At 33.8% G+C, this 22,512-nt stretch overlaps 1 protein-coding gene and 1 pseudogene across 4 annotated transcripts in view; one reads left to right on the top strand and one right to left on the bottom strand.

Annotated features, from left to right (window-relative positions):
- Window positions 1–22,512, top strand: part of ATRNL1 (attractin like 1) — a 593,456-nt gene that overhangs the window by 130,643 nt on the left and 440,301 nt on the right. For all 4 annotated transcript variants that reach the window (XM_032490833.1, XM_032490832.1, XM_032490834.1 and 1 more), the window contains exons 14-17: window positions 888–1,020; window positions 4,671–4,852; window positions 11,280–11,493; window positions 13,183–13,371. In XM_032490833.1, coding sequence (XP_032346724.1) covers window positions 888–1,020; window positions 4,671–4,852; window positions 11,280–11,493; window positions 13,183–13,371 — 718 coding nt within the window. The remainder of the gene's footprint in view (window positions 1–887; window positions 1,021–4,670; window positions 4,853–11,279; window positions 11,494–13,182; window positions 13,372–22,512) is intronic.
- Window positions 16,197–22,379, bottom strand: LOC102506478 (annotated as a pseudogene).

Here is a 22,512-nt window from a genome sequence, read left to right as displayed (position 1 = left end):
TATACCTATAGAGAAAAAAAACTGAAGTGGGGTCAGGATGCAGCATGTATTTTTTCCTAGTGTTTTTTCTCAAAAAAAGAGTCAGGGGAAGAGTTGATACCAAAATTTTAAAATCTGATTTTCATGAAATAGGTTTTTATCATATGTATTGATGACATCATGTGAAATAGCTAAACCTTGGTATATGTAGGGAACTGTCACCAAAGGTCCTGTGTTGCCTATTTTTTCTTTTTTGACTTTGACCTTTAACCTCTCAGATCTGAAATTAGTTGAAATATGATTACATTGTGTAGTAGGATTAATCAAAATGTAACTTGCAGGTTCTTTTCAGCCTCCGTAAAGGAAATGGGACAAATATGTACAGGAAAAACATCAATGAACCAAATCCATCTTCTAGTGTCTGTGGAAGTAAAATTAGTTTGAGTTATTGAGCAAATAATTTATATTTTTAGATTGTACTGGATTTTGATAAAACGTCTCTTTAATTTTTACTGCTTATTATTTCTACTTCATTCCCAGGGATTTGCATGATAGTTTCATTAGGACTAGAATTCTTTCTTGTGATCTTTAAGAGGAATGACGTTGTGCATTGGCTTTGTTTATTGAATTGGAAGCCTGTTACCAGATTCAGTAGAAAAGGTTTTCATTACGTGATTTCTGTTTCAAATGGTGTAATTTATACATTTTTTTCAGTAAGCACACATTGTAATTCCAAGACCTTTGTTTAAATAAAGAAATGAGTAAGAGAAATTCTGATTCAGTAGAACTGGATTTGGTGTTTGAAATCTGTATTCTAAAGTTCACCAGGTGATTTATATATACTCTGAGATTTGAGTCATTGCTGTACACAGGTGAAAAATAACATGCTTTATCTTTTAATTTTCTAGTCTGTGAAAAACTACACCAAATGTCATGTGAGAAATGAGCAGATTTGTAACAAACTTACCAGCTGTAAAAGCTGTTCCCTAAACTTGAATTGTCAGTGGGATCAGCGACAACAAGAGTGCCAGGCTTTACCAGGTAAAGATTTCAGTTTGATAAACGAGTGTTACAGTCTGCAGACGAATGCCGTTACAGTAAAGAACATTTAGGAAGAACATTCAATTTTCTAGAATCAGATCAGTAGCAAAGAAACAATAATATTGAAGTAATGGTAGCATTGTTTCTATAAGAAAAGTTTGTGTGTTCACTTAGAATTCTTTTAAGATGTTCAAGGTTTTTTGTGCTATTGACTTGATCAGAATCTTTTTCAATTAAAAAAATTATTTCTTAAAAACATAGAAAATAATAAGTACTCAACCTAGTATCGAGATCTAACAATGTTAATATTTTGGTATATTTTATTTTTTTTAAAGTGCCCTTTTTAAATTCCAGGAACGATTTTTTACTGATAACTTTTTATTATAAATGTTAATATTTATAATAATTCTTACATGATTTAATGAGACTCTAAGTTGTGCAATCCAAAGCTCATTTTAAAAACAATTTCAATTTACTTTTTAGAGTTAACACTCTTCTTAGTAGTAAGTATTTTTCCTTTGAATATGAAAGAAAATCAGAAAATCAAAAAGTAATATAGATATTTAGCCAGTTTTATCTTCTTGTTATACAGATAAGCTAAGACACAGACTTGCTTAAATTTGCATGTCTTATAAATGGCAGAGGTGACTAGTAACTGGGAGTTATATCTCTGTTCATTTTTTGACCTGTCCCTATCCCATGTTTTTTTGTTTTTCAAGCTTTTTTCATAGAAAAATTTCTAAATCTGTATAATTCCAGAAAGTGCTGGAAAATTCCATCACAGATTTTTAGTCTTCCTCATAAATTCATGTAATAAAATAAAATTAGGTTGTCTTTAAAAGTACCATTGAAGTTTTGGAATTTTGTGTATGTACTGACATTTAAAGCTTTTAAATAGTGATTTGTGCCTGTATGTTCACTTTGAGTAAATTAGAAAATATTAATGCAGTGGGCAGGATTTGAGAAGCAATAGTGAGATGACACTAACATTGAAAGTGATGGTTTCTAAGTGTTAAACTCTAAAATCAACATGAAGGTCAGTGAAAATTCCTACAATGTTTCTTCAAAAAGACAAAGTAAATGTTTTGGACTAAAATAAGATTTAACTGAAGGAATATAAAGATATTTAAATATTTTATAAAATATTTAATATAAAATATTTAAAGGAATATTACTTCAATAGGAAGGGAATTTGATTGTCAATGGAAATTTGGGAAATAATAGTGAAGATATATTTGATAGTACCCATCTACTCATTGCCTGGCGAAATATTTTGGCTTGGTGTAAAGGTTCCTCTTGACCAGGCTATTATTTTGGAGAAAAATAAATACAATACAATACAATATTTTATTATGCACTAACTTACCTTGTTCTGTGCTCATATTTACTAAGCAACCAGCTGGATATGTACAGTTTGGTTTCCATTCAGCTTGTCTCAAGGAAGTGAATGTTCTAAACAGACAGCAGTCTACATAAAGGTTGCACTTTTCCATGAAAATTTGTGAATTGCATTTTTTCATTGATTGCACATAAAATTGGCAATTTGATTTTATCTCACTTAAGTTATTAAAAAATTAACCATGTTTTTAACTCTAAAGCTGAATTAATGCTCAATAGTACGAAAGCCTGAAACATCAAAACATTTGGTTCAGCTATAATTTAGTTTAACCTCGAAGGACTGTGCATTGTTCACATTTGTATGATTTATCAACCAGGTATTTTTGATCTTATTAAAAAAAACAAAAGGAGGCACAAAAATAATGTAAATCTTTCTTTGATTAAGGAAAGAAAAAGCCATAATTAACAAAACTTTTCCACTGTTTCCTTAAACTGACTTGGTAGGTTAGATTTCAGAAGACATGGAAAATTGCTATATGTGTGGCCTGAAAATGAAAACGAAGGTTTTTGAAACAATTTTATTAAATGTTTATTGAGGGGTTACTATGTCCAAGCACTGTGTTATTATCATTGCCCAGTTTAATAGGATAGCAGTTATTAAAGAACAGGAGTGCCCAGTTTGTAGAGGGTCCTTGAGGTCCCGAGTAATAATACAAAGATATTATTTGCTTTTGCAATTCTCTATTCTGTTATAGGTTTACTATGCAGTTTCCTAAAGGCTACGTGATATATGATTCCAGTAGATTGAATGTAGATGCAGATACGAGAATACAATTATATTAAACCAACATTAAAGATTTGCAAAAATGTAAAACAGTGCCACACTTTTCACTATTTTGTTTTTTGTAGACTATAATTAAAAGAAATAGAATACGCTATTCATTTTAAGTTGTAATATTTTCCTCCAACTTTATTATAACATTTTTCAAACATATAGAAAAATGGAAAGAATTATATAGAGAGGACACCCAATACCCACACCCTAGATTCTACAATAAACATTTTGTTTGGCTTTATCCTTGATCTCTCTGTCTATCCATCCCTCTATTCATTCATCAGTCCATCTGAATTTTTTGATGCTCGGGGCCTAATTTGAACTGTCAGCTACTCTCTCTCAAGGAGAAAATTTAGTGATACATCTTTGTCAGGCCTGTATATAGCATAAAGGGGCGAGCAAGGCATCCCAGAAACTGGAAGAGTGTGTTTGTAATAAATTTTAAGATTATAATTGTAAATGAGTAAATCAATATATTTAAAAATGATCAGTTTAATTTTAAATATGGTCAAACCCAATAGAGATAAAATGCATAAGGAAAAGATCTGCGAAGTTCTCGGTACTTTTTAAGAGATAAAGGATTTTGAGACCAAAATGAGAACTGCTTTAGAATAATTCCATAAAGATTGCACTAATGCATTCAAGGCTGAAAGGGCAAGAGGCACTGATGTATTTAGTGTGATATGGAAACTAAAATGTCTTCAAACTTCCTAGATCAGTGTGTTAATGAAACCCTGCAGTGTTAATTAATGCACATTAGAGCATAACTTTATATTATATTTCTAAGTCTGTGTTTTAGAAAGTGGGCACTGTTTTAAGTTCAGTTTGGACTCTGAGGATAAACCACTGTTACTGAATAGTATTTTTAAATTTTAGAAAGACCAGAATAGCTATGTAAAAATAAATATTAGAAAGAAAAGCTTATAGCTTCTTTACTGAACATAAATGATATGAGACTTCTCTCCCCACAGTTATAATTAAAGAAACAAAGAACCCAATTATATCAAAATAATACACCTGGGCTATGGAAATTGGATTTAGAGGACAATTAGCTACACTTGTAGGAGTAACTTTGAAATTGCTTTTGTTATGTGCTGGATATTTTTCTGTTAAAATGATCTTATGTTATGAAATTGGACTTTGGGACATAAATGTAGTAGTGATTGTACTTGCTGAGAAACCATGTGCCAATGTGTTAGATTTACACAGAAAATCTAGCAAATGGTCAACACATTTTAACAGATGTTACAGAGCCACAGCTTACATATAAGAATTAAAGAAAAAATTAGGATCTTCTCATTCTTCACCAAGCTATTAGATAAATTTTATTTAGTATATTACAATGATATATTTACATTTTTTGTTCTTAAATTATTTAAACAAACACAGAAGTTGTATTTTAAATTCTGAAATAATTGAAAAATACACATGCTTTTTGGTAATCTAAAAATAAGATACAATTTTTTTTTTTTACTAGCTCATCTTTGTGGAGAAGGATGGAATCATATTGGGGATGCTTGTCTCAGAGTCAATTCCAGTAGAGAAAACTATGACAACGCAAAACTTTATTGCTATAATCTTAGTGGAAATCTTGCTTCATTAACGACATCAAAAGAAGTAGAATTTGTACTGGATGAAATACAAAAGTATACACAGCAGGTAACAGCCGTACTTCTTTGTGTTGTGGAAGTTTGCTGACAACCCTGTAACTGCTGGCGATGGTTCATTCCTTTTGGTTTTCTTACTACATTATTTTTACTAAATCTTGGAAGTAAAAGTGAATCTTATTTCAAAAGTGAACCGGCAGAGGACTCATTCTCTATGTGTATTATTTGGTAATAAGATTTTCTAAATTACTCATCTCATGTGTTGCTCAGTAAACCATTGTATTATTGTACCAAGAAGTCATCTCATATGAAAAAATATACTTTAAAACTTGTGCATATAATTTAAGAATTTGTTTTGAATCTTAATTATTCTGTAACTTGGGATGTCCCTTATAGTTAAACCACTAGACCAACATACTGGCTATATTTATATATATATTTATTTTTGTGAGTGTGTTTGCATGTGTATATTGTGGGTTTCGTTTTTGAATTATGCTATTTTTCTAGGTATACATTTGCTTGAAATAATACACAAATGGTTAGCAGAAATTAAATCGATTTTTAAAGTTTGTGGAAGATATTGGAACATATAGCACTTGAGAGCAGTTTCCGTTTCCCAGAGAGTTGTTTTATGGAAAATATTTCCATACAAAATGGAATATTTCCTTGGAAATGATATCAAATGTCATTTTATGACAAATTTCTAATAGGAATTCACAGTATTTATTTTCTGTTCTTGGGATGTTAAAATATAGTCAACTCTTAAGAAAAAATTAAGTCAGAGATTTGGAAATAATTTACTAAATATAGTTTTGAAATATCTTATTTAGTTCATATACTTACTTGAAATGTCTTGAGGCCTTTTTTTTATTGAGGTATAATTGACAGTATATTGTTTTAGATGTATAACATACTGATTTGATATTTATATATATTGCAATATATAATTGTATATATTGTTTTGGTTTCTTTTTATTTTAGATCCACATATAAGTGAAATCATATGGTACTTGTCTTTCTCTGTCTGACTTTTTTCACTCAACTTTCAAGGTCCATCCATGTTGTTGCAAATGGCAAGATTTCAATACCCTGTGATGTCGCTTATATGTTGAATTTAAAACAAACAAACATACAAAACAAACAAACAAACAAACAAAGCTCATAGATAAGGGGAACAGATTGGCACTTGACAGAGGTGGGGGTGGGAGGTGGGCAAAATGGGTGAAGGGAGATCAAAGGGGACAAAATTCCAGTTATAAAATAAATGTCATGGGGCTCTAATGCACGGCATGGTTAATAATACCATATTGCATATTTGAAAATTTCTAAGAGAGTGGATCTTAAAAGTCCTCATCACAAGAAAACTATGTATGGTGACAGATGTTAAGTAGACTTACTATGGTGATCATTCTACAATGTATATAAATATCAAATCATTACTTTGTACACCTGAAACTAATTTAATGTTATATGTCAATTATATGTCAATTAAAAAAAAAGGAAAAAATACAGTCAACTCTTAAGAATAGATAAGTAGGAGATTTGGATATAGTTTACCAAATCTAGTTTTGAAATCTTATTTGGTTCATGTATGTACTTGAAATATACTGATATAATGTAAACTGTCATAGCATCATTGCAGATTTTTGTATTTTGTTTCAAGAACAAAATTAGAACTCAATATAGATACATGATAAAGCTAAACAATAATAAATACCTCAAATCTGGGGTGTGTACGAGTTCGGTCAATGTTGAAGGTATATACACACACACAGACACTCTGTGGTAAATAATGCACAAAGTGGCATGATTTCTATACAAATAATGGAGATGTGCCTATAATTTAACTGTTGCTTTGAAAGCTGTATTAGATCAGATCTCGATGACTTTATTTTGACTTTAGGTTATGGCTTTTATCTGGACAAATGGTCTGTTTCTACTACAGAACTCCACTCTGTACAGGGCAGTGGAGATGATTTTGCCTTGAAGACGTTTCAAGAGCAAATATTACCAATTGTTTGCTATTGAAATGGTTAAGTAACACCTTCTGGGTATAACTGATTTTTTAAGCAGCACTGAGGCCAGGGTATCACAATGGTGGAAAGCATGTGATTTGGACACGCTTATCTCTACAACTTAGTAGCTAGTTAACCTCCCCAGCCCTGGTTTCCTCATCTCTAAACTGGGATAATAATAATAGCTACCTTGTATGTTTATTGTGAGAAATGAAGGAGATAATTGCATGTAAAGAACACAGATAAATTTTAGTTCTGAATGTTTACTGAAGTTATTATTATCATTGTTTGCATTTTAAAGATTGTTATTTTTGTATGTCTGTTTCCACTACTGCTATTACTTCCAGGAATCATTACTTAAAGAATTCCTAGGTAACTAAAAGAATTTATTTGATGTGTAGTTAATATTGATATTGATTGTAGAAAAAAATTTACCGAAGACTAGTATTTTAATTTTTCCATTTTGCAAAGCTTTCTTCCCCTTCTTCCCCACACCCCCCTCACTAATTGTACTAGGCCCTTTTTCCTCTTAATATCATTTCTGATTTATGGTAAAGAATAAGAATTTTTATTACTGATTTTCCTTTTGCTAATAACAGAGGAATACGCATTTGATTTTTTTTTTTTGGAGGAGGGAGGTAATTAGGTTTATTTATTTACTAACTTTTCCAGTGGGAGTACTGAGGATTGAACCCAGGACCTCATGCATGCTAACCGTGTGCTCTACCATTTGAGCTATACACTACCCCCAGCATTTCGTTTTTTAACAGTGATCTAAGATCAGTTTTGTATAAATGTTAAAAAAATTAGAGGGACTTAAACACATACCCTTTTGAAATTTTTGCATGAACGTTCAGTTCACTGTTACTGCCTATCATAATTTTTGTGGTGATATTAGTGTGTATATCTCTCATGAATATCAATAGCAGATAATTTAATTTCTAATGCCATTTTATATCTGTAGAGTCAAAGCCCTTCTCTATCATTAATAAAATTGATAATTATATCCTCAGTTTTTAAAGATACTCAAATTTTTCACATGGATATCACAATGTGATGCTTGTTGACTGTCAAAAAGATTTCTTATATGCTTGATATTAATAGACAGGGTAGAGAAAAAGCTATAATAACTAATTTTTATAAAAAATTGATCTTTAAAACCATTTTTTTTGTGTGAACTGCAGCTACTTTTCTGGGAAGAATAGGCTAATTGTTAATTTAGTGCACATTTAATGAGCACCTTCAGTGTACTGCCTGCTGAGAATATAGAGATCAAAAACAATCACTGTTGTTAAAGAGCTTACAGGGGAGAAACACAAACAGTTACAGCGAAGGGTGACAATTGCAGTGGTAGACACACTCAGGGTGATGTATGAAGGCAGAGGATGGATCTCTCACCAGTAATGTGGATTTAAAGAGTTTCCTAGAGTAATGCCCTGGTTAACTCTTGCAGGACATTGAATTGGCCAGCACATGAAGATATTTGTAAGGAGGCCAGGGAAATGCCTTTATTTTTTTCTCTTTAATTTGCCTTGTTTGAGAGCTACCAGCCTTATGGTGGAAGATAATATGTAAGTGGTGTCATGTAGGAGAGATCTATTGATTTTTAAAAATATTTTAGAAAAGTGTGACAAGGTATATTTGTAAAGTTTGATATTTAGTCTTTGGAGCATCCGACATAAGTTAAGATCTGTTTATATTCTTATACTACAAAGTATAAGAATTCTTCTTTAATTACAAAATTGAGGGACAGTTACCAGTGAACATCTGGAAATTAGTTCCACTGAATGTGTATCACTTATAAACAGCTTATTATTGGTAGATCAACATTCTTTGAATTTTGGAAAGTACTAGTATTTGGCATTAGAGTTCTATTGCTTTCTTCCCTTGTTTAAAATATATTATTTTTAGTTTTCTTATTATAACCTTAAAATGTACTATTTTAGAAGTTGCATATTTCAAGATTTCTTGTGTAAGTTGCTCATTTTTTTCTTGCTTATGATTATAAATCATAAATATTGGACTAATAAATATTTTGGATGAATGATGAACTTAGATTCAATAGTTTGTGGACTAACTTGCCCTGTAAATGAAGAATGTTTTGTTTCCTTAGAAAGCTGAGCTTCAGCAAAATTTCAAAGGTGAAAACTTCTGCAAGGTGGCATTCCATTAAGCATATCTTTATATAAAATGAATTATACCCTGAGTCATTGCAGTTGTATAAACTTAAGATAACCCTTCCTTGGGAAATAAAGGTCAACAAATTCATGCACTTTAAAGAGGTATCCTGGGTCAAATGATCATTTACTTACCGGAAATGGCTAATGAAATGTTGCAATGATTTATGCTTTGCTGCAGTAAATTTTCATAATATAGTAATTTATCTCTCATTTTTTAAACTGTCCAGTTTGTTTACTGAGTAATAGTTACTTTAAATGTTTTATCAACTGTTTATTTTTCTCTTCCTCTCCTCTTCCTTGCAGATTCTTATCATGATGATTTAGAGAATATTTCATTTTAAATGACTTGTCTATACTATAGATAGTTTGGAAATACAGGCAGAGTTGCTGTAATGTAAAGCAGAGTCATTAATCTTAAATATCTACGTTGTATTGATTCTTGCTGTTATTATCAAGAACTGTAAAAATTTTATAGTTTTTTTTGTCATCAAAATATCGTTGAGCATAATATGTGAAATATATGATGATCATGAGGCAAAGCAGCATGTGTATTTTTATAATTAGAAATAATATTTATTAAGTACTAGCTCTGTCTCAGGAATTGGATGTTGGAAAATAACCATCTCTGTTCTAATGGCCTTGCTTGTGTGTAGTACCCTCCTTGTTTCATATTGCTTTAATTGTATCTAAGAAATATTTGTTGAGTGTTTTCTATGTGAAAATTGTTACATTTATACACTATAAATTTCTAGGTCTACGGCTTCTTTATAAGCCCTCTAGGGTCATTTGTATAACATATTTAGAATACATACTGGATATACATTTTATTTCTATATTGTTAAAGACTTAGATGAAGGGACATATTTTTCTCTACCCTGATAGTCAATAATGTAAAAAAAAAAAAGGATGTGCACTTTTGAAACCACTTCGCATTATAATGTTATTGGCTTGGTAACTTAGAACAAAAATACGTTATTATGTGTATTTAAAGTAGAAATGTTTAGGAATGATGTCAGCAGGATGATAGAATGGGAGTTTCCAACACTCATTCCCTCACAGAAACATTGATTTCACCAAACATTCAGACACACACAAAAATATCTTTATAAAAGCTAAGGAATGCAGGTGAGAGATTATAGCACATGAGAGGAACACAGCCATAAGAAGAGACTCTGGGAGATTAAAAAAACAATAGGAAAAAATCAGTCCAACCAAGAGCTGGTTTTTTGAAAGAGTATGTTAATTAGCTTAATTGTAGTAATCTTTTCACTATGTATACATATACCAAAGCATCACATTGTACACCTTAAATACATATAATTTTCATTTGTCAATTATACCTCAAGAAAGCTAGAGAAAAATAAAAAACCCAAAATCTCAAAAAGAAAAGCATTACTCTGAAGCAGAAATAAGGAAAGAAAAAGATAGAGGTATTCATAATCTGAAAAAAATGTATAAAGAGAGTAGCCTGGAGCGAGAATATATTATTGTTTTTTCAGTCTCATTAGAATAACATTTTAAAAATTGAGTAATGATTAAAATACGGTATATAATACAGAATGTATTTTGTTTTCAAGCTACTTTTGAAGTATCATTGAGAGCACTAGGACTGTTTAGTTTTGTGGCCTTGGTCAACCTTTGTTAATTAAATTTTAGGCATAAGAGTCAAAAGAGTCAAAGATTTTGTTGGTTTTATTGATCTCTTTAATATTGAAAGTAAATGACATTAATTTATCTAAAACTGCACAGAATTCCTAGTGTATTAGTAGAGATCTGAACCAGGAGAGAGACAGTTATTCTTTTTGGTTCTTTTGTGAACCTGTTATGAAGTCTTCACGCAGCCTTTACATACTGTTTGTTGATTTTATTTTCTATTTTCTCCGGTGCATACAGTGGCAGTTTAGCTTTAGATTCTTGACTTTGTGACTGATCAGACGGTAGTAGCGGTAGTAATACTGGCAGCAGCAGAAGTAGCAGTAACAGGTATTTATATCAGACATCCCCATTTTATAGAAGAGGAAACTGAGGTTCACGAGGGCTAAATAAACGACCCCTAGTCATGTCACTAAACATAAAATATATGTTTTAAACATAGCGTTCCACTATACATCATTCTCCAAGGTGTGCTGGAAATTGTTAATTATCCTTGGTACTAGAAGTCATTAGAAAGGCAGTTCTATATATTTTCCAGTGTAATTTTTAATGATAATTATTTGCTAAGGAATATGATGCAGGAGTTTTGCCTCTCACTGTTTTGAAATGCCCCTTCTGCTGTTGTTCACAGAAAGTATCACCTTGGGTAGGCTTACGCAAGATCAACATATCCTACTGGGGCTGGGAAGACATGTCTCCATTTACAAACACGACGCTGCAGTGGCTTCCCGGTGAACCAAATGATTCTGGGTTCTGTGCTTATCTCGAAAGGGCTGCCGTGGCGGGCCTAAAAGCTAACCCTTGTACGTCTATGGCAGATGGCCTTGTCTGTGAAAAACCTGTTGGTAAGTAGTCCAGTAAACTAGTATTTCCAAGTTTCCAAGCCTTCTTCACACTACCCTCTTCCAGGGTGTGAGCGTACGAAGGCCTGGAGTAACTTTCGCCATCTTTATATGATGCCGGTTCCCTTGTAAATTTTGTCTTTATCCATTAGGGACCTCAGCATTAACTTGTGAAAATAACAAAATTGTATTGTTTTATACAATCTTTATTTCTTAGTTAAAATAGTGAGATTATGAACACACATGGTTGTGGTTACAGTATACTAATAATCTATTCTTAATTTGTTAATATCTTTTAGTTTTCTAATAATTGTCTTTGTAAGAAAGATTTGTCATTAAGATGAACAACTAGTTAGCAACTAATTTTAATCTTACAGATCTATTAATTCGGTTGGCAAGTGGAAAGGAACATTTCTGTTACATCTTTTGAAATGCATTTTGTTAAGTGAGGAAGGAGTATTGAATTCTTTTCTCTTAAAATATTTTAATTTTTTATTGTGATAAAATATAAATAACAAAATATGCCATTTTAACTATTTTTTCTTTCAGTTTTTTTTGAGATAAAATTGACTTTTAAACCATTTTCAAGAGTTCAGTGTCATTAAATATATCCACATTGTTGTTAATTTGTCAACAGCATTCATCTCCAGAACTTTTTCATTTTCCCAAACTGAAACTCCATATTCATTACACAGTAACTCTCCATTCACCCCTCTCCCAGCGCCTGACAGCCACCTTCTACTTTCTGTTTCTAGTGGTTTGACTATTCAAGGCACCTCATATAAGTGGAATCATAAAGTATATGTCCTTTTGTGACGGCTTATTTCTCTTAGTATAATGTCTCCAGAGTTCACCCGTACAGTGGCACATGGCAGAATTTCATTCCTTTTACCCTGGACTGATAATCCATTGTATGGATGTACCACATTTTGTTTGTCCATCCATACATTGGTGGACACTTGTTGCTTCCACCTATTGACTATTGTGAATAATGATGCTACAAACGTGGGTGTACAAATATTTGTTCCGCTTCCTGCTTACATGTCTTTTGGGTATATAGCCAGAAGTGAAATTGCTGTATCATATGATAATTCTATGTTTATTTTTTTGAGGAACTGCCATACTATTTGCTATGGAAGCATCACCATTTTTACATTTCCCACAAGCAGTGTACAGGGTTCTAATTTTTCCTCATCCTTGCCAACTTAAAAAAAAAAAAGTCATTCTAATGTGTGTGATAAATATATTTTAGGCTAAGATTTTATAGTAAATTGTTTTATTTTTATTGTTTGCTCACTGACAGAGCATTTGCTTTAATAAGGTGTAGAATGTTTGTAGAATTGTGTCTAGCTAGAAAAGTAATAATAGTGTACATAGTATTTAGCCAATTGATAGAAAAATTGGGTCGTGTATTACATTTCTATTTAAAAAATTTAAATTATGCAATTTTATGTACGTTGTAAAGCATTAAAAATTTCCAAGGAATTATAAATTTCAAATCAGATAATAAATTTAAGAAGCATTTTCATGTCATCTTCATTCTCATTTACCTTATCATGTAATTTTTACTCTAATTTTTATCCCACACTTGGCTTAATTGAAACATTTCTTAAACAGCAAAACAAATAAAACTCATATACTTGTGCAAAATGCAGTTAACAAATAAAATAATTGTATTTATTTTTTTTCCAGTTAGTCCAAATCAAAATGCAAGGCCTTGCAAAAAACCATGCTCTTTAAGAACATCGTGTTCCAACTGTACCAGCAACGGCATGGAGTGCATGTGGTGCAGCAGCACAAGGCGATGTGTCGACTCTAACGCTTACATAATCTCTTTCCCATACGGACAGTGTCTGGAGTGGCAAACTGCCACCTGCTCTCGTAAGTATTTGTCTAGAGTGACTTTTGGTTTAATGGCAACACAAATCACTTTTCTGTGATGGACAGAGAAACTGAACGTTTGAGGAAGTTTTTAAAAAATGAGAAAAAATATTGTCACTAGTTACAAATAAAATTTTCTAGTTATAATTAAAAACTAATTTTAAAACTTCTTAATGTTAGAAGCCCCTGATTTATATTACACCATCATTTTGAATTCCACTAAGTTTCTGAACATACTGTTAGCATTTTGCCACATTTGTGCTCCCCCAAACTCTTGAGTGTGTGTTGAAAACAGCATAACGCTTCATGAAAGTGCTCACTTCAAAGGTCACGTTTTTGTGTGTGTGTGCTTTGGTGTACTTCTTTAGTGTCTTTTACTCTAGCATAGTTCCTGTGTCTTTTTCTTCCATGATTTTTTAAGACTCTATACCAGTTGTTTTGCAGGTTTCCCAATTTGGATTTGTGTAGTTGTTTCCTCATGATTAGATTCAAGTTAAGCATTTTTTTTTTTTTTTTGGCAAGAATATCGTATCAGTGGTTGTCTATCTGCTGCAGATACAGGATACATAATCTTGGCATCACGTGAAGAGTCCTATCAGCAGGGCAGTACTGAACTTACTGTGGGTTACGCTTCACGGGAAGATCCTACCCCTTGCTGGTCCCATGTTTTATAAGGACTGTAGAATGCAAATGTACCTGCCTGAGTCTGTGTTACCAGGTACTGTGTGGTTAGGAGAGTGGCCTTTCTGGCAAATGCAAATTGCATCAAGATGCCACTGCCAAAAGAATTGTGTAATAGCACTTGGCAGCCTTGTGGGAATCTGAGACCATGTGCAGCTACTTTTACTAATGGTCTCAGTTGGCTCCTTGCTAGCAAAAAATATTGTTTCTCTTTCCACAATCTGTCCTTTGATGCTGAGGCTAATCAAAAAGATGCCTTTCCGACAGGGACATGAATTAACTAATTTAAGAAATCTGACTTAGTTTGGATTTGTAATGAGAGGGTACAAAGGATTGTTTATTTCCACTGCTCCCACCACCTACTTCTTAATGCTGAATGCATTCACATCTGTCCCACTAATTGGGGGTCTGTCCTTGTGATTGAGCCAGACCTTGTGTCCCTTTTTTTGGGAGTAGGTGCTTTGCAAGGGCCCAGAAGTCACCATTCCACAACCACAGTTAGCTGCAGAATCACCTTAAGTAAAAAAGAAGTCCCAGTTTGTGTCTGTCCAGAAATACTTTATCTGAACAAAGAAAAAAACATCCATTCAGGGGGATGGAGGGTATAGCTCAAGTGGCAGAGCACATGCTTACCTATGTGTGAGGTCCTGGGTTCAATCCCCAGTATCTCCATTAAAAATAAATCTAATTACCTTCCTCTGCCAAAAAAACCCCCCAAAAACCAAAACAAAAAACATCCATTCATTTGCTAAACTCAAACATGCACAGATCAAATAAGAGGAGTATTTTGTTTCTCTTCACTCCCTGCTTCCCAACTCCTGAATCTCTTGGATGCTCACTAGGACAGAAGGTCCAAGAGTTCTTAGGTTTTTTTGTTTGGTTTTGTTTTGTTTTGTTTTGTTTGGTTTTGTTTTGTTTTGTTTTGTTTTGATTTGTTTTTCCCTTAATACCCTTACCTACAAAAAGCTGGTTTGCAGTGAGTGAATTCAATTAACACGTGCCAGGCCCCAGGACTGCCATCACAGGGCAGTCAAAGAAGACGAAGCCGCCACTTGGAAGTCCATTGTGGGTAAAACACAGACCATGCGTTGTGGCTGAAAGGTACTCAGTGGGATTGAGGAGAAACTGTTTCAGTCTTTGTAAGGGAATCCTCCCTTGAGAATCTTGACATCCTAGTTCTGGTTCTTTTCTCCCGACTGTGGCTCTGAGTTACACACGATTACCTCTCTGTCACCCCATCTTTGTAGCTATTGTAGGTTCCTTCTCACTTTTTACATCAGTCCTCTGGCTTCCCTCTGTTCTTTCCTCTCCTGGAAGCAGCCACCTTGCAGGTTTCCTAAGAGCATGAGACATACCACAGTTTGTTCCTGTAATTTTCTTAAGTGTCTTCTGGACTCTCTTCTCCTTGTCTCCTTGTACTCCTTCCATTGTTGCAGCCATTGGCAACAAAGCTGTGATGAAGTACAGAAAACTGTCCTGGCAGCCACATGCTCTGTCTGCCTGTGCACTCTTCCTCCCAACCTTCTTTTAAGCTCTCTTGTTTGTCCTCTAGAAGGAAGAGCTGCTTCCTCTAAAAGCAGCTTCATAATTCTGAGATCACTTTTGGCGATGAATCTACTGTTTGGAGGCTTGCTCCTGGGATGCAGAGGCCCTCAGACCACATGGGCATCCAGTTAGTTATCAGTCCTTCTTGCTCAGATGAGTGACCTTCTCTTTCAGAGGTAGCTAGCCGCTTAAGACAATCCCGGTGGAGACTCACTGGCTTTTCCAGACCAGTTCCAGGAAGGATGTCTCCTTCCCTCTAGGGACATAGCCAAATCCGTATTTGTTCCGTACTGGGCACCACCATGATTTGAAGAGCTGAGACAGAGCAGTAATTGCCAGGATGCAGGCTAGAATTTGCAGGCTGCAGCGGCTGTGTACATTTATTCTCCCAGGCTCTTGGCATCAAGTGGAGAGGTGTCCCTGGGATGGGTGTGGCTGGGTATGTTATGGGTTGAGTTCCCTGTTGATATCCTTTTTTGGAACTTTGATAAGGAATGAGGATGTACATGATCAAGTGTGAGCCGGTGGGGTGGTTGCAAGCATAAAATGGCCTTGCTAGCACAGAAAATGCCTTATAACCAGGAGGCAGCTGCCTGGGAGAGCTGAATGCCAGTGCTGGAGACTTGTGGGGAGTTGAGACCTTGCTTAACCTCTCCTGCCTCGGTTGTTGTGTTCGTCTCTCCACAAACGTTTAGTGGAAGAAGCCAGACACAAGATGATATACTGTATGACCCATTTAGATAAAGTTCAAAAATAGGCAAAACTATGCTATACTGTTTAGGAATGAATTTTTAGGTAGGACTGGAGAGTAAGGCAACAAGTTATTATAAATGTCAGACTGTGGTTACTGCTGGAAATGGTTAGTGGTGCTGATTAGGAAAAGGGTACAAGGGAGGCTGTGTTCTGTTTCTAGGCTGGATGCAGGTACAGAGTATTCATTTACGATAATTTATTAATCTCATATTTTTCTTTACGTACTTCTCTGTATGTGTGTTATATTTCACAATGAAAAAGCCCAGAAGGTAGGGGAAAAGTAACTTGGAAAGTTTTCAAGCTCTTAAAGTCTTAAGAACTTCCTAAAAATTATTTAGAGTTAAGTCTCAGTTGTCTTCTCTGCTCACAAATCTTTCTTATATTCCATTCTTTCTCTCTCATTTGTTCATTTTTTGGAAAATAGTCTTCACTAATTCTTTCTTAATAAATTTGTGGCTGGTACACTTTTTGAGTCCTCGCATATCTTAAAGTGCATTTTTCACCTTCAAGTGCATTTCACTTCAATGATAAAATAGCTGGATGTGGAGTTCTAAATAATCCTTCCTTAGAACATCTAGCATTTGCTATTTAGGTGAAAATTTTCATGTCAATCTAATTTTCATTCCTTTGTAGAACATCTTTTCTTTCAGCACTTTTAATATTTTTCTCTTTATTTTTGGCATTCAAAACTTTGCAATTTATTCCAATTCAGTTTTCCAGTAATTGATGTAGATTTCAAAAATGGATTCTCATTGGCTCCTTTAATATGAAGAGTAGTTTCTTTCTTCATCTGCTAAAATTGTCCTTAAATGTTATAGATCATTTGTTTTCTTCTATTTATTCTTGTTGGAAATCTTAAAATAGTTGTTGGAATTTCTGGATATATCTCATTCTCTCTTATTTTTACATTTTTAAAATTGAAATTAAAATATGAAAATGAATATATGTATGTATGTGCATGACTGGGACATTGTGCTGTACACAAGAAATTGACACATTGTAACTAACAGTACTTCAATTAAAAAATTGAAATTTAGTTGATTTATAGTATTGTGTTAGTTTAAGGTATACAGCCAAGTGATTCAGATATATATATATATATATATATATATATATATATATATATATACACATTTTTTTTCAGAGTGTTTTCCATGATAGGTTATTACAAGATATTGAATATAATTCCCTGTGCTGTATAGTAAATCCTTGTTGTTTATCTATTTTATGTATAGTAGTTTGTATTTGTTAATCCCATACTCCTGATTTATCCCTCCCTCACCCTACCCCAGTCCAGGTTTCCTCATTGGTAACCATAAGTTTGTTTTCTATGTCTGTGATTTCTGTTTCTGTTTTGTATATAGATTCATTTGTAATATTTTTTAGATTCTACATATAGGTGATATCATATAAAATTTGTCTTTTTCTGTCTGACATCCTTCACTTAGTATGATAATCTCTAAGGCCATCCATGTTGCTGTAAATGAAAATATTTCATTCCTTTTTTATGGCTGGATAATATTCCATTATATATTTATACCATATCTTATTAAGCTAGTCATCTGTCAATAGGCATTTGGGTTGTTTCTGTGTCTTGGCTATTGTAAACAGTGCTGATATGAACATGCTGAATGCACGTATCTTTTCAGATTAGTGTTTCTGTCTTTTCTGGATGTATGCCCCAGGAGTGGGATTGCTGGATCATATGGTTGCTCTATCTTTAGTTTTGTGAGGAATGTCCATACTGTTTTCCATAGTGGCTGCACCAATTTACATTCCCATCAACAGTGTAAGAGTGTAACCTTTTCTCCACACCCTTTCCAGCATTTATTATTTGTAGACTTTTTGATGATTCTGACTGGTGTGAGGTGATACCTCACTGTAGTTTTGATTTGCATTTCTCTACTAATTAGTAATGTTGAGCATCTTTACATGTGCCTGTTGGCCATCTGTATGTCTTCTTTGGAGAGATGTTAATTTAGGTCTTCTGCCCATTTTTTGATTGGTTTGTTTGTTTTTTAGATATTGAGTTGTATGAGCTGTTTGTATATTTTGGATACTAACCTCTTATTGGCACTGTTCACAAATATTTTGCTTCATTCCATAAATTGTCTTCTGATTTTTTTGATTGTTTCCTTTGCTGTGCAAAAACTTTTAAGTTTGATTAAGTTCCATTTGTTTATTTTTGCTTTTAATTATTTTGCTTTGGGACACTGAACTAGGAAATATTGCTATGATTTATCTCACAGAAAGTTTTGCTCATGTTCTCTTCTAGGAGTTTTATGGTGTCATGTCCTATATTTAGGTTTTTAAGCCATTTTGAGTTTATTTTTATATATGGTATAAGGAAGTGTTCTAATTTCATTGATTTATTACATAAAGCTGTCCAGCTTTCCCAATATCATCTTTTGAAGGGACCATCTTTTCTCCATTGTATATTCTTGCCTTATTTATTGACTTTGTTAATTGACTGTAGGGGTATGGGTTTATTTCTGGGCTCTCTGTTCTGTTCCAGTGATCTATATGTCTGTTTTGGTGCCAGTGCTGTATGCTGTTTTGATTATTGTAGCTTTGTTGTATTGTCTGAAGTCCAGAAGGGTTATGCTTTTAGCTTTGTTCTTTGGCCACAAGATTGCTTTTGGCCATTCTGGGTCTTCTGTGATTCCATATAAATTTTAGGATTATTTGTTCTAGTTCTCTGAAAAGTGTCATTGCATCAAATCTATAGATTGCTTTGGATAGTATGGATGTTTAAAAATATTAATTCCTCCAGTCCAAGAGCATGGGATATGCTTCCATTTCTTTGAACCATCTTCAGTTTCCTTTATCAATGCTTCATAGTTTTCAAAATCTAGGTCTTTCACTTCCTTGGTTAAGTTTATTCTTAGGTATTTTATTTTATTTTTTTGACATGATTTTAAACACTTTCTCTTTATGATATTTCATTGCTAATGTAAACAAATGAAACAGATTTCTGTATGTTAACCCATAACAGTATCTACTTGCTTTAGACACAGTCAAATACATTCTAAAAGATCTACATTTTTTCCTTCTCTTTCTCACATTTTGTTATTTTATTTTACATCTTTATGTTTATCCTTTTGCTGTTGATTGTAGTTATAATCACTTTTACAAAATGTTTTTTGGTTGTTTTTTAATCTATATGTAAGTGATCGTTAATCCTGTAATATTTTTGCCTTTCCTATTGCAGTTTCCCCTTTCCCATAGATTCTTGCTTCTTTTCTATTTAGAGAAGACCTGTCAATATTTCTTTTAGGTCAGGTTTAGTATTGCTGTATTCTTCTAGTTTTTGTTTGTCTGAGAAATTATTTATCTCTCCTTTTATTCTAAATGATAATCTTACTGGGTTGAGTACCCTAGATTACTGGTTTTTCTCTTTTAGGAAGTGTGGCAAGGTGGCAGCTGTCATCTCTGGTTTCTCTCCACCCTGATTTCCAGGAAGCCAGCAGGTGCATGCAACTTGTGAACAGAGCCTAGGCTCCTCCAAACCTGCAGGGGGGCTTTGCAGGGTGAGGACCAGCCCATGCATACCCTCCCTCCTTCACAGATTCCTTCCAGAGGTGCCAATTCCCTTTTTTTTTTTTTTTTTTCTGTCTTACTCAGTTACTTGGGCTCTTTCTTACAGCTTTGGTTATATAGAAGATCTTCTGCCAGTTTCCAGTTCTATTTGTGAAAATTGTTCCACTTCTGCATGTAGTTTTCGTGTGTTTGTGGGGGAAGTGAGCTCCATGTCCACCTACTGCACCATCTTGATCCACCTCCAAGCTCAGTATCTCTTAAATTCACTTGTACTTTTCATCTTTTTGTTTGCTAAGTAGTAGTCAGATCGTTTTCCCTTTTTGTGTTTTTAAAAAACTGTGGGCTCTTTATCTATTTAAAGTGGATTTTTTGAGAACCTTGCAATTCCAGTGTAAAAATTGGAACTGTATTTTTTGAAAGGTAATTAAAACATGAATAACTATTTTAACACAGGTATGAATTGCATTTTTACCACTGATGAACTAAATAATGGTAACTACTGCCGATGGGGTTGTCAGCCAGGCATGCACAAGTCATTTCTTCAGTCCAGCTTTGGCTTCTCTTGTTTTTGATCTTCCACTTACTTTGTTTTCTTGATTGTTGTAGAGGCTTATTTTCTACTTTGGTAGCTTGTTCCTTGAATAGTTAGTCTTGCCTGCTGGATTTTTCATTTCCATAGGTCTTTCCTTTCACCGTTATGTCTGTTGTCGCATTTTCCTTCCCGATGGCTATGTATAGCTCATATAAGCTCATAATGTCTAATAGCAGTTGCTTTTGCTCCATCGCTTTTAAAATTACATACCCTGTGTATCCTTATGGGGAAGAGACTCATTTTACTTTGCCTCAAGGAGCCCTTGTGTTTTCTGAAAGTAGTACTTACCTGGCAGTGACCCACTCCTTGTGAAAAACAAACTCCTTCTCTATTACGTTTATTTTTTCCCCATGTTTTTAACTGACAAACATTTATTGAGCAGTGAGGAAGTGTGAGGAAATAAAATAAGGACTAGGAATGAAGATGACATCCTTGCTCAAAATCAAAGTGCTAAAAACAAAACAGAGTGTTACCGTTTCAAAGATGTCCACACTTCTGAGCCATGGTTTTGTCATGCTTTTGTCTTTAACTTTGTATCTTAGTATGAATTATATGTAATAGATTTATATTATCTTTTTGTACTTCATGTGTCTAGTTATTCACTAAACATTTGACAGTAATTAAGTCTTTAAAGCCATTTTTATAGTTACAAATAAAACTGTTAGAAATGGTCTAAACTTTATGTTGCTTTTGGAAAGTTGTTTCAATGATCATTTGAGGCTTTTTAATAAGTAAAACTTGAAAGAAACTTTGTAGATGAGAAACATGAGGATTTTGAAATATTCTTCTATATTTTTCAGTTACAACATTGTGATATTAATGCTTAAAATTCACAAACTGAAGACAAGAAATATATTTTAAGATAAATTTTTCCTAATGGTTTCTGAGAAAGCATTGTTAATAACTTAAACATTTTTTGTCATTTTAAATCTTTTATCATATTCCATCCAAGATTATCAGCCTCATTACATGTCATGATTAGCATTCTATAAACAATTTTGCTTTCTGTGTACAAATCAGTGTTAATGAAATAAAAAATAAAACCATATACTAGGCAAAGAACTTTATTAACCTTTGTTTCAGACTTTATTCCCAGGCTTCTTCAGCTGAATTAGCTGCAAAGAATGAATTGTATATAAGCAAAAACTGAGAAGAGCTGCCGTGTCCAGGGGCTTAGGCTTAAAAATGTTAGAGATCTAGATTTTATCAGATCCATAAACAAAATTTTAAAAAGCAGTCACAATATAAAATAGCAGCTCCCAGAACCTTCTTCAAGTTTTATCTTCTTCAGAAATTGACTCAATTCAGTTGGCTTCATTCTTGGAAGCCTCATCAAAATTCTCCACAAGCTCTGGAACTTTGTCATCATCATCCTCTCCAGCAGCAAGTGGTGCTTTTCTGTCCACAGATTGTTTGGGAAGAGCTTTGGCCAGTCTCCTTACACTGGTCAAACTGTCTGCACCAAGCTGGTTTAAGATGCTGGGTAGCATTTCAATCAGCTGCTTTGTCTCAGCATGGCCTGGAATGGTGAAAGTGTTTGCTGCCAGAGATGCCTGAACTTCAGGGCTGTTAAAGTGGATCACTGTTCCTCAGTTTGTGAACATACTCACCTCTTTAATACCAGAGATATTGCTTACCCCTAACTTTAAAGAGAACTGAAGTTTTTTATCATCTGCTGTGGCTGTTCTGTGTACCACCTTCTTTCTGTGAGCAGTTCCTTTCCCACCAATGCGCACTTGTGCCTGCAGTTTGGCAAATTTCTCCTGGTTCATGATAGTTTCTTTCATCTTGTTGGAGAGGAAATGGGGCCATGCGGGGGACTGGGGTTGGTGCTCAGGGGGTCTCGGGCAGAACAGCTGAGATAAGGCGCACACACGCGGGGACGCAAGATGGCAGCTAGAGGGCAATAACTTAACATTAATAATGGATATATTTTAAGTCACTTGGATGTGCTGTATGTGAAAATGAATTCCAAATGAATTATTTAAAGCAGCAGTAGAAGATTTTGTTCTTAATATATAAAAGTTCAA

The sequence above is a fragment of the Camelus ferus genome, chromosome 11 (assembly GCF_009834535.1).
Source record: "Camelus ferus isolate YT-003-E chromosome 11, BCGSAC_Cfer_1.0, whole genome shotgun sequence".
Lineage (NCBI taxonomy): Eukaryota > Metazoa > Chordata > Mammalia > Artiodactyla > Camelidae > Camelus > Camelus ferus.
Note: the sequence above shows the minus strand (reverse complement) of the source record. Positions and strands in the feature narration are given on the sequence as shown.